Raw genomic sequence first — 13,635 nt, 5'->3', positions numbered from 1 at the left:
TTGGGGAAAAAAAACAGTTTTGTGCTTTAAAAAAAAACAAAACAGTAAAGTTAGCCCAATGTTTTTGCATAATGTGAAAGATGAAGTTACTCCGAGTAAATAGATACCTAACATGTCACCCTTCAAAATTGCACACGCTCGTGGAATGGTGCCAAACGTCGCTACTTAAAAATCTCCATAGGTGACGCTTTAAAATTTTTTACTGGTTACATGTTTTGAGTTACAGAGGAGGTCTAGGGCCAAAATTATTGCTCTCGCTCCAACGTTCGCAGTGATACCTCATATGTGTGGTTTGAACACTGTTTTCATATGTGGGCGGGACTTACGTAAGTGTTCGCTTCTGCATGTGAGCACACGGACAGGGGCACTTTAAATTTTTTTTTTTTTTTTTATTGTTTATTTTACTTTATTTATTTTAGTTTGACACTTTTTTCCCCCCAAAAAATTTTTTGATCACTTTTATTTCTATTACAAGGAATGTAAACATCCTTGTAATAGGAATATGGCATGACAGGTCCTCTTTACAGTGAGATATGGGGTCAATAAGACCCCACATCTCACCTCTAGGCTGGGAAGCCTGAAAAAAAAACAAAAAAAAAAACGATCTTGGCTTCGATCTAGCGGTGAGTCGGTAGAAGCACCGGAGGGTGGCGGGAAGGGGGGGGGCGTCCCCTCTCGCCTCCCATAAGAACGATCAAGCAGTGGAACAGCTGCTATGATCATTCTTATGGTGTAGGGAATCGCCGGCTGAAAAAGCTGATATCTGAATGATGCCTGTAGCTGCAACCATCATTCAGATATCCCCGCTCAAAGTCAAGGACGTCATATGACTGTGGGCGGGAACTGGTTAAAAATTGCAGAGTATTGCAGAGTATTGCAGGGTATATTGCAGGGTAGTGCCGGGTATATTGCAGAGTAGTGCGGGGTATTATGCAGAGTATTGCAGGGTATTATGCAGAGTATTGCAGGGTATTATGCAGGCTATTATGCAGAGTATTGCAGGCTATTATGCAGAGTATTGCAGGCTATTATGCAGAGTATTGCAGGGTATTATGCAGAGTATTATGCAGAGTATTATGCAGAGTATTATGCAGAGTATTGCAGGGTATTATGCAGAGTATTGCAGGGTATTATGCAGAGTATTATGCAGAGTATTATGCAGAGTATTGCAGGGTATTATGCAGAGTATTGCAGGGTATTATGCAGAGTATTGCAGGGTATTATGCAGAGTATTATGCAGAGTATTGCAGGGTATTATGCAGAGTATTATGCAGAGTATTATGCAAAGTATTATGCAGAGTATTATGCAGAGTATTGCAGAGTATTATGCAGAGTATTATGCAGAGTATTGCAGGTTATTATGCAGAGTATTGCAGGGTATTATGCAGAGTATTATGCAGAGTATTGCAGGCTATTATGCAGAGTATTGCAGGGTATTATGCAGAGTATTGCAGGGTATTATGCAGAGTATTATGCAGAGTATTGCAGGGATGGCTGAGCATGGAGGGATGGATGGATGTGACAGCAATTGTCACTGAGCACCGCTGTGGGCACTACACATGCAGCCCACAGCGGTGCTGCCATCCGATCCCTCCCCCTCTCCTCTCACACTGTACCGATCGGTACACAGAGGGGAGGGATGAACCGGCGTCATGACATGACGCCGGTCTGTTGACATGTGATCGCTCCGTCATTTGACGGAGCGATCACATGGTAAACGGCCGCGATTAGCGGCCGTTTACCGTGATCCGTAATGCGCCGGGTCCTATGGACCCGGCGGTCACGGAAGTTCTTGGGTGCGCGCCCCAGGGGGCGCGCGAGAGCAGTATTCTGGGAGGACGTCCATGGACGTCCACCCAGAACTAGCCGACCGCGCTGCAGACGTCTTTCGACTATGGCCCGGTCGGCAAGTGGTTAATAGGGTCAATAGTCTGTTATGTAAATAGAATATAGGTAAAACCAAAGAGGAGCACCTCACCTTTTTCAGCCTGCAGTAGTTGATCAGTTAGCTGTCCAATGTCTTGCCTTGCTTGGTCCAGCACCTTCTCTAGCTTTTTCCTTCCCCTACAATAAAATTATTTTTAATTTACATTGCAACATTTTTTTTCCAAGATTCTTTTTTATTACTGTATCTGAAATGCCAAACCTTGGCTGATAGATATATTTTAGGTGTGCTCATTCAGAGACAGTTGGGACACTGTTGCCTTATGAGTTTATGTGAAATCTCCATTAATAGTTGTAAAACATTGTAATTATGAATATATTTCATTTAGCTTTTTATCAAAGTGGGAGTGTTAGATAGCGTCACAGAAGTATCTGTTGTACAGATGAGTCTGTGCCTAAGCTTGTGTATCTAAACAATCTAAACAATCTTTTGTACAATCTGTATCTGTTCCTAAGCTTGTGTATCTAAACAATGGGACCCAAACCTCTTTGTTCTACAAATTTTCACTTCAAAGGATCCCTTGTTTAGATATGCAATGAGGGCCATGGCCAGCCCGTCATGAATACTTAACTCAGATCTGCTTTGCCAGGAGTACGTCCATTGACGTCCTCCCCTTTGCAGGCTCGCCACACCCCCCTGAAGGGGGCGTGCGGTGTGCGCTGTGATCACCAAAGTCAATGAGACTCGGGTGATCACAGATCCGAGTAAGGGGCCGATCCTGGCCCCTTACCACGTGATCAGCTGTCAGCCAATGACAGCTGATCACGTGATGTAAAAAGAGGATTGGTAATCCTTTTTTTTTCTTCTCACGCTGACAGCGTGAAGAGAAAAAAAAGCCGATCACCAGCTTCGGTTTGCAGAGACGTTGGTCCCGAAGAGGAAGAGCCTCATGTGCCCACCAGTACTGCCTGCCAGTGCCACCTGCCAATGCCACGAATCACTGCCCACAGTGCCCACCAATCAGTGCCCACAGTACGTAAGTGCCAGAAATCAGTGCCACCTATTAATGCCCACAAGTGCCACCTATCAATGCCCACCAGTGGTGCCAATCAGTGCCTCATCAGTGCCACCTAGCAGTGCTACCTATCAGTGTCACCTACCAGTGCCGATCAGTGCCCATCACTGCCACCCATCAGTGCCCATCAATGCCAGCTATCAGTGCCAGCTATCAGTGCCACCTATTATTGCCCTTCAGTGACACCTATCAATGCCCTTCAGTGCCGCCCATCAGTGCCACCTCTCAGTGCCCACCAATGCCACCTACCAGTGCCCACCAGTGCCGCCTATTAGTGCCCATCAGTGTTGCCTTATCAGTGCCCATCAGTGCAGTCTATCGGTGCCCATCAGTGCAGTCTATCGGTGCCCATCAGTGCAGCCTATCAGTGCCCATCAGTGCAGCCTCATGAGCGTACATCAATGTAGAAGAAAAACTACCTGTTTGCAAAATTTATTAACAAAATATAAAATGGTTTTGTATTTTTTTTTTTGATTTGGTCTTTTTTAATTTTTTTAACAAAAAATAAAAAGCCCAGAGGTGGTCAAATACCACCAAAGAAAGCTCTATTTGTGGGGAAAAATTGATAAAAATTTCATTTGGGTACAGTGTTGTATGACCGCGCAATTATCATTCAAAGAGTGATAGCGCTAAAAGCTGAAAATCAGTCTGGGCAGGAGGGGGTTTAGGTGCCCAATAAGCAAGTGGTTAATTTCCCTGAAAATGTCTACTTACAAGGTTAAATCTCACACTCAAAAAGTCTGTCCCAAAGACTTGCATTAAAGGGGGCTGACTTATGCAAAGTATAGGACTTGGAGATGTAGCCAATCCTTAACCAGGAAAAGGGAGGCCCACCAATGAGGCATCAGTCTGTAATGATATACACAGAATAGATGGGAGGGGAGAACACACACTCTATGGTAGAGCAGCCACCAGCATGGAACCTTGGTGGGAATGGTAACTATGGGAAATGTCTGCCTTGTACTTGTAACTAAATATGTTTGTCTTATGTCTTTTCTGTCCTACTGTTTGTAGATTAATGTTTTAAGGAATATACTCTGTATTCCTTCATGTAATCCATGATTTTTACTCTTTTTCTGTACAAATAGATAGATTGCTGTGTATTACTTTAGACTTTCTACTACTCACCAATACATTTCGTTATTGTGTTAAAGCTTTCACTCGTGGACAAAGAACTCTCATTTAACCCACATCATATCTGAGAGATATTAAATCTCAAATATAATAAACGGGTACCAACACAATCAAGTACAAGTGTTATATTATAAGAAACACAATAAACCTGCCATGTACCAGAACAGCAGCTATACATTACTTTATGAATCTACAACTGACAACACACATAAACAGGAAACTATAATGTTTTTGGCTCAATTTTATTTATATATTTTTTTATTTTTAAACTGGTTTTTATTTATCTTTCACCTTTTCCAAGAGAACTATGAGATTTCTAATAATGAAGCATATCAGTAGCTATTTGCCTGTCTGTCTCTAATTTAAACTTGGAGTGGAGCCAACTTAAAGTGGTTGCAAAGACAGAAGGTTTTTTATCTTAATCCATTTTCTTCTCATTAAGGTAAAAAAGAAACTTCTGCATGCATCCCCCCTCCCCCCTCCCCACTTATACTTACCTGAGCCTGATATTGATCCAGTGATGTGCATGAGAGCAGAGGCTTTCTTGTCTCTCTCCCTCCTCACTGGCTTAGAGACAACAGCAGTAGCCATTGGCTCCTTCAGCTGTCAATCACAGCCAGTGAGGGGGGGGGGTCATTGACTCGCAGAGCGGGGCTCGGGAGCAAGCGTGCATGAGTGCTCCATATCAAGCAGCTTGCTATGGAGACACTCTGTGGGGGTGAGGCGCTGGCCAAGCAGAGGAGGATCTGGACTGCTCTGGGCTGCAAAACCATTACATAGAGCATGCAAGCATGACATGTTTGTTATTTTAATTTTAAAAAAGTTGGAGCATTTAGAATCACTTTAAAACAGCAGAAAGAAGGGGGTGCGGGTGATGTGTTACTGCTCTAACTGCTTCACTTCTGTGTGTCAATTTCTTTTCAGACTTCAAGCTCAGTAAAAAAGAAGCTTCTTTCCACAAAGCTGACAAGGTTAGGCAAGTTATCATGTGAAAAGGATTCTAGAGCTCCACCATCTGGCTGGATATGAAAATAAAAATTATTCACATACGAGGGGTCTTCAAAAATTTTCTGTTTTTTTATATTTAAAAAAGTGCAGAAACTTTTTAAAGAACCCTTGTGTGTGTGTATGTGTGTATGTGTGTATATATATATATATATATATATATATATATATATATATATATATATATATATATATATATTTACTACTTAATATGTAGCGGATTAAAAACATATTAGCTTTAAAAAAGTAACTATAGAGTAAATCATAAAGTTGTATTGCACATTAAATGTGCTTTTATGCAGGTTTTACGTGTTTTCTTTAGCATTTTGGGCAGTTCAATGTTCCCACCCCAAATTACCTGACTTTTCAAAGACATCGGGCTTCATGTATCATAGTATCATAGTATGTGAGGTTGAAAAAAGACACAAGTCCATCAAGTCCATCCTATGTGTGTGATTATATGTCAGTATTACATTGTATATCCCTGTATGTTGTGGTCATTCAAGTGCTTATCTAATAGTTTCTTGAAACTATCGATGCCCCCCTCTGAGACCACCGCCTGTGGAAGGGAATTCCACATCCTTGTTGCTCTTACATAGTTTAAGGTTAAACCTCTTTTCTTCTAATTTTAATGAGTGGCCACGAGTCTTGTTAAACTCTCTTCTGCGAAAAAGTTTTATCCCTATTGTGGGGTCACCGGTACGGTATTTGTATATTGAAATCATATCCCCTCTCAAGCGTCTCTTCTCCAGAGAGAATAAGTTCAGTGCTCGCAACCTTTCCTCATAACTAATATCCTCCAGACCCTTTATTAGCTTTGTTGCCCTTCTTTGTACTTGCTCCAATTCCAGTACATCCTTCCTGAGGACTGGTGCCCAGAACTGGACAGCATACTCCAGGTGCGGCCGGACCAGAGTCTTGTAGAGTGGGAGTATTATCGCTTTATCCCTGGAGTTAATCCCTTTTTTAATGCATGCCAATATTGTGTTTGCTTTGTTAGCAGCAGCTTGGCATTGCATGCCATTGCTGAGCCTATCATCTACTAGGACCCCCAGGTCCTTTTCCATCCTAGATTCCCCCAGAGGTTCTCCCCCCAGTGTATAGATTGCATTCATATTTTCACCCAAATGCATTATTTTACATTTTTCTACATTGAACCTCATTTGCCATGTAGTTGCCCACCCCATTAATTTGTTCAGATCTTTTTGCAAGGTTTCCACATCCTGTGGAGAAGTTATTGTCCTGCTTAGCTTAGTATCATCTGCAAATACTGAGATTGAACCGTTTACCCCATACTCCAGGTCGTTTATGTCATTTACGAACAAATTAAACAGGATTGGTCCCAGCACAGAACTCTGGGGGACCCCACTACCCACCCCTGACCATTCCGAGTGCTCCCCATTTATCACCACCCTCTGAACTCGCCCTTGTAGCCAGTTTTCAATCCATGTACTCACCCTATGGTCCATGCCAACGGACCTTATTTTGTACAGTAAACGTTTATGGGGAACTGTGTGAAATGCTTTTGTAAAATCCAAATACACCAAGTCTACAGGCCTTCCTTTATCTAGCTGGCAACTCATCTCCTCATAGAAGGTTAGTAGATTGGTTTGGCAAGAACGATTCTTCATGAATCCATGCTGATTACTGCTAATGATACCGTTCTCATTAGAGAACGGTGCTTTATGTGCTTTATGCTTGTCCACGGAGCAAGACTGAGTGTGGATCCTCTGTGTGAAACCAACATCACTAGTTTGTGACCTTGACCTTACTCCCTTCACAGGAGTCTCTGCAGCAGCTCCCAGCTTTTAGCTATTACTAAGTGATATTGACGCTGTATTTGCTACAGCCCCACACTTAGTACACAGAATGCATGCCCAAATGTCACAGGGGGTATCACCAAAGCAAAGCATCTTTTCTTGACATTACCTGACTGGCAGCAAGAGCATTATGTTGAGTTCAAGTTGGTAATTTTATTCTTTGAGACTAAAGGCAGGAGAAAGAAAAAATCTAATTTTGTAATCAAGTCTTCCACACGTGTGACATTCGGAGCATTATGACGGTGATGACATCATTTTAGAAATGATGCGGTGGTGGGGGAGGGGTGCTAGGGCCATCTTCAGGGATTGTCTTCTGGTGTTGGCGCAGACTGTCAGAAGTGGCTCATGCCTCATGCGAATAGCAGGGGAATGAGAGAGCAGACAGAAAACATACTAGGTGCTTTGGATAGAGGCAAGTATGCACTATAGGGTATACTTATGTACATCCACTTTAAGTCCGTTTGCAACATGCACATTTTGCTGGTTTAAACATTTATTTATAGATTTCCTATTTTCTTACCTGTATCCTTCCTCCCTCCTTTAACCATTTAACATACCTGTCATCTGAAGGCTTCCTGTGAAAGATTATGACAAAACAGATATAGGGTAGTTGAAGGAAAAATATTCTCAAATATAAACATTTTAGATCCACAGCAGTAATGTAAATTCTACACAGTTAATACTAAAAAAATCACACAATAAATTTCTATAATAACATGTACAATAACCATAAATTTACCTTTTAATATGTATTTTAGACATATATTGTTGAATACAAGTATTCACAAATTCTTAACATGCAGTAAATGAGCTTCAAAATAAGCTTCAGATGACCTTTGTAACTGCAGGGACTGTGGAGTAATTCATCCTCAAAGTTTCCAGAAGAAGCACTGAAGTCTTTTAAAGTGATTGCAAAGGGTACATTTTTTTTTAGGAATAATAAACATGTTATACGTACTTGCTTTGTGCAATGCTTTTGCATAGAGCAGCCCCGGTCCTCCTCTTCTAGGTCCCCCACTGGTACTCCTGGCTTATCCTCTTCTAGGTGTGTCTCCATAGGAAGCCACTTCCTATGGTGGCACACCTGTTGGCTTGACCCCAAGCCACGTTGCCCATATCCATAAACACAGACAGCATGGCTTGGCCCAGCCCCCCACTCCCCTGTCACAGTATTTGATTGCCAACAGCAGGAGCCAATGGCTCCCGTTGCTATCAATTTGCCCTGTGAGGGAAAGGAGGGTGGACAGAGCTGCTTCTGAGATTGGGCTCAGGTAAGTATAAGGGAGGCTGGCAGAGGGAGCTGCATGCAGAATGTTATTTATCTTAATGCAGATAATGCATTAAGGTTCTGCCTTTAGAACCACTTTATAGTAGTAATAAACACTCAGCGTTTTTTAGTTTAACACATTTAGCACAATAAAATAAATACTCGCCAGTAAACTATTTGTTATTGTTATTCCCCAACACTTTCATTGCTGCTGGCAGTGGCGGCCCGTGCATTGTGGTCGCACGGGCGCCACCCCCCCATCCATGCGCCCAGCCCCTTTCAGGACTCTTATGGCGAGGATGGGAGGGATGTTTTTTTTTAAGCACCTGATTAGAACCAGAGGCTCTAATAGGCTTCAAAATAGGGTGGGCTCAGGACGTAGAGAATGCACCTCAATCCCACCCAATTGTGTGATGATAGCGTATACATATTCGCTATTTTCACACTAACGTTCCTCGCCGAGAATCAGGAGGCAGAGCTTCAGATCTGGGGGGGGATGATGCTGTCATCAGAGCTAGAGCCACGAGCGGGGGGTGTTGTAGCGGGATTGCTGTCACCAGAGCCGCGAGCAGGGGGTGCTGTCATCAGAGCCTCGCGAGGGGGGGGGTTGGGGGTGCTGTCTGAGCTGTATACCCTGATTTGTATACCCTGAGGCTGAGCTGTATACCCTGAGGCTGAGTTGTATACCCTAATCTGTATACCCTGATCTGTGAGGTTAAGCTGTATACCCTGAGCTGTATAACCTGATATGTGAGGCTAAGTTGTATACCCTGAGCTGAATACCCTGATCTGTGAGGCTAAGCTGTATGCACTGATCTGTATACCTTGAGGCTGAGCTGTATACCCTTATCTGTATACCCTGAGGCTGAGCTGTATACCCTGATCTGTGAAGCTAAGCTATATAACGTGAGCTGTATACCCTGATCTGTGAGGCTAAGCTGTATACCCTGAGCTGTATACCCTGATCTGTGAGGCTAAGCTGTATACCCTGAGCTGTATACCCTGATCTGTGAACCCTGATCTGTGAGGCTAAAGTGTATACCCTGAGCTGTATACCCTGGTCTGTGAGGCTAAGCTGTATACCCTGAGCTGTATACCCTGATCTGTGAAGCTAAGCTGTATACCCTGAGCTGTATACCCTGATCTATGAGGCTAAGCTGTATACACTGATCTGTATACCCTGAGGCTGAGCTGTATACCCTTATCTGTATACCCTGAGGCTGAGCTGTATACCCTGATCTGTGAGGCTAAGCTGTATACCGTGAGCTGTATCTCTGATCTGTATACCCTGACCTGTGAGGCTAAGCTGTATACCCTGAGCTGTATACCCTGATCTGTAGGCTAAGCTGTATACCCTGAGCTGTATACCCTGATCTGTGAACCCTGATCTGTGAGGTTAAAGTGTATACCCTGAACTGTATACCCTGATCTGTGAGGCTAAGTTGTATACCCTGAGCTGTATACACTGATCTGTGAGGCTAAGCTGTATACCCTGAAGTGTAAACCCTGATCTGTGAGGCTAAGCTGTATACCCTAAGCAGTATACCCTGATCTATGAGGCTAAGCTGTATACCCTGAGCTGTATACCCTGATCTGTGAGGCTAAGCTGTGTACCCAATCTGTATACCCTGATCTGTATACCCTGAGCTGTATACCGTGAGCTGTGATGCTGAGCTGTATACCCTGAGCTGTATACCGAAATCTGTGAGGCTAAACTTTATACCCTGAGTTGTATACCCTGATTTGTATACCCTGAGCTGTATACCGAGATGTGTGAGGCTAAGCTGTATATTCTGAGCTGTATACCCTGATCTGTGAGACTAAGCTGTATACCCTGATCTGTGAGGCTAAGCTGTATACCCTGATCTGTATACCCCGATCTGTGAGGCTAAGCTGTATACCCAATCTGTATACCCTGATCTGTATATCATGAGCTGTATACCCTGATATGTGATGCTGAGCTGTATACCTTGATCTGTGAGGCTAAGCTGTATACCCTAAGCTGTATACCCTGATCTGTGAGGCTAAGCTGTATACCCTGAGCTGTATACCCTGATCTGTATACCCTGATCTGTGAGGCTAAGCTGTGTACCCAATCTGTATACCCTGATCTGTATACCCTGAGCTGTATACCGTGAGCTGTGATGCTGAGCTGTATACCCAGATCTGTGATGCTGAGCTGTATACCGAAATCTGTGAGGCTGAGCTTTATACCCTGATTTGTATACCCTGAGCTGTATACCGAGATCTGTGAGGCTAAGCTGTATACCCTGATCTGTATACCCCAATCTGTAAGGCTAAGCTGTATACCCAATCTGTATACCCTGATCTGTATATCCTGAGCTGTATACCCTGATCTGTGATGCTGAGCTGTATACCCTGATCTGTGAGGCTAAGCTGTATACCCTGATCTGTATACCCTGATCTGTGAGGCTAAGCTGTGTACCCAATCTGTATACCCTGATCTGTATACCCTGAGCTGTATACCGTGAGCTGTGATGCTGAGCTGTATACCCTGATCTGTGATGCTGAGCTGTATACCCTGAGCTGTTTACCGAAATCTGTGAGGCTGAGCTTTATACCCTGAGTTGTATACCCTGATTTGTATACCCTGAGCTGTATACCGAGATCTGTGAGGCTAAGCTGTATATCCTGAGCTGTATACCCTGATCTGTGAGACTAAGCTGTATGCCCTGATCTGTGAGGCTAAGTTGTATACCTTGATCTGTATACCCCGATCTGTGAGGCTAAGCTGTATACCCAATCTGTATACCCTGATCTGTATATCCTGAGTTGTATACCCTGATCTGTGATGCTGAGCTGTATACCCTGATCTGTGATGCTGAGCTGTATACCCTGAGCTGTATACCCTGATCTGTGAGGCTAAGCTGTATACCCTGATCTGTATACCCTGATCTGTGAGGCTAAACTGTGTACCCAATCTGTATACCCTGATCTGTATACCCTGAGCTGTATACCGTGAGCTGTGATGCTGAGCTGTATACCCTGATCTGTGATGCTGAGCTGTATACCCTGAGCTGTTTACTGAAATCTGTGAAGCTGAGCTTTATACCCTGAGTTGTATACCCTGAGCTGTATACCCTGATCTGTGATGCTGAACTGTATACCCTGAGCTATATACCCTGATCTGTATACCCTGATCTGTGAGGCTAAGCTGTATACCCTGAGTTGTATACCCTGATCTGTGAGGCTGAGCTGTATACCCTGAGCAGTATACCCTGATCTGTATACCTTGATCTGTGATGCTGAGATGTATACCCTGATCTGTGAGGCTGAGCTGTATACCCTGAGCTGTATACCCTGATCTGTGAGGCTGAGCTGTATACCCTGATCTGTGAGGCTGAGCTGTATACCCTGATCTGTGAAGCTGAGCTATATATTCTGTCCTGTGATGCTGGGGCTGTATACTCTGTCCTGTGATGTTGAGCTGTATACTGCTAACACTATGGATGGAAGCAAGTAGAATACAGGGGCCTGAGTGGGTGGATTCTATAAGGGGTGGGGCTTATGAGAAGTGGGAGGGGATCAAAAAGGAAGGGCGGGGTCTGGCACCTCCCCATCCTAAAACTTCACCAGCCGCCACTGGCTGCTGGCTTTTGTTCTCCCTTAGTGCTGTTTCCCTGAACTTCCAGTCTCTTATAGGAAAGAGTTGACAGTGGACAGTGCAGTCTTCAGTCAGTCTGCTAGTTTAGAGAATCAAGAGAGAGGAGGGAGGAATATAGAAGTCATCCTAGGCTATGGGGCTGTGTGTGCACACTATGCAGTGAGACACAACCTTAATCCTGGCATGCAAGAGTGGCTCTATAGAATGCTTAAATAGAAATGTGGCAGCCTGAAACAAGAAACCTTGGGCAGAGGTCATGGCACCAAGATAAAGAATCTCTATACTCAGTAAGTGGTTAAATCAGCTACTGAAAGCAGGGGCGTAACTAGAAATAGCAGGGCCCCATAGCAAAATGTTGTATGGGGCCCCCCTGCAAACAGCCCCCCCCCCCACAGCTGCCCTAGTGTCAATGCAGCGTGACCTGTGCCACATACAGCGTGACCTGTGCCCAATGCAGCGTGACCTGTGCCCAATACAGCGTGACCTGTGCCCCACACAGCGTGACCTGTGCCCCATACAGAGTGACCTGTGCCCCATACAGCCTGGTCTGCCTGTGCCCCATACAGCCCCACCTATGCAGAGGAAGAGGCAAGCCACCCGGATCAGCAGAGAGCGGGATTGCCCGCTGTAATAGCTTTCATTTGAATTTCCTGTCTTCCCGGGGCTCGTCGTCACATAGCCCCACCTCATGGCCCAACGCCTTTGATGACGTCACATGTCCCGCATTGGATCGGCATTCTGTCTATCAAAGGCACCGGGCCAAAAGGTGGAGCTATATGACGTGAGCCCCGGGAACACTGGAAGTTCTAATGAAAGCTCTTACATCGGGCAATTCAGCTCTCTGCTGATGCGGACAGCCCGCCTCTTCCTTTCCTCTCTCTTCCCCTGGCTGGGAGACTGTGCCGGCAGTGCTCTTATCCTCACTGGGCCCCACCCGGCTGCGGGCCCCATAGGACTATGGTGGTAGATACGCTCCTGACTGAAAGGGCTTTATGTAAGTGTTTATAATCACTTTAGGCATTTCTCTCAGCAGCTCAGCTCATTTTCCCCCCTCCCAGAGCACCCACTCTGTGCTTAGATTAGAGATGAGAAGGTTTAAAAGCTACAAAGTCATTGTTTGGAGGGGATCAGGGTGAGCTGAATTGCTAAATTAATGACTTTATTGTTTATGCTGTGAACTTTGAGAATGAATTGCTTCACAGTACCCGAGGCCACAGAGATCAGTTACATTATGTTGTAAAGGTTATTTGCTGCTTGTAAATAATATGCAAAAATGTTATTGTGTCTAGCTTGGTTCGCTTTAAAGGAAAATCTCTTAAAAACACATTTAAATGTATTTTTACATAATCTAGCATTATGTACTGTAATCCATCTTGATATCAGCCACCTGTGATTTACTACATAATAACACTCACTCTGGTGGAAAGGAGCATCACTCCAAAACAATCTCTGCTTTTCAGAGTGCTGTCAATCTCCCTTCTTGAAAATGTTTACAAGTAGGAAAAGGACGGGGCTGACTTTACTGTTTTTTGCTGCAGTAGGCTGGGACGGTCTGGTGACCATGCAGTGTTGCTTAAAGCGACACTGTCACATTATCTATGCAGTTGGCAAGGACATCCCTGACCTCCATATAGTAACCCTACCTACAGTCTTTCACAACTCCTTGTTGCTGTGCACCTGACACTTAGATTGGCTGTGCAGTAGACATGGGGGAGTGAAAACATCATTCCTTGGTCATGTGACAGTTTCAGGGACTAGTGATGGTCTGTTATGCCCAGGCATCATCACAGGACAGAAGGCCACGTTCTCCTCCATGCAGTCTGC

General features: G+C 44.3%; 1 protein-coding gene across 1 annotated transcript in view; it reads right to left on the bottom strand.

The window, feature by feature from the left end:
• Nucleotides 1-13,635, bottom strand: part of LOC141131560 (uncharacterized) — an 81,700-nt gene that overhangs the window by 45,081 nt on the left and 22,984 nt on the right. The window contains exons 7-8 of the mRNA XM_073618965.1: nt 7,477-7,494; nt 1,979-2,064 (exon numbers count right to left, since the gene is read on the bottom strand). Coding sequence (XP_073475066.1) covers nt 1,979-2,064; nt 7,477-7,494 — 104 coding nt within the window. The remainder of the gene's footprint in view (nt 1-1,978; nt 2,065-7,476; nt 7,495-13,635) is intronic.

Source organism: Aquarana catesbeiana, linkage group LG03, assembly GCF_042186555.1.
Source record: "Aquarana catesbeiana isolate 2022-GZ linkage group LG03, ASM4218655v1, whole genome shotgun sequence".
NCBI lineage: Eukaryota > Metazoa > Chordata > Amphibia > Anura > Ranidae > Aquarana > Aquarana catesbeiana.
This window is presented reverse-complemented; position numbering and strand designations above follow the sequence as displayed.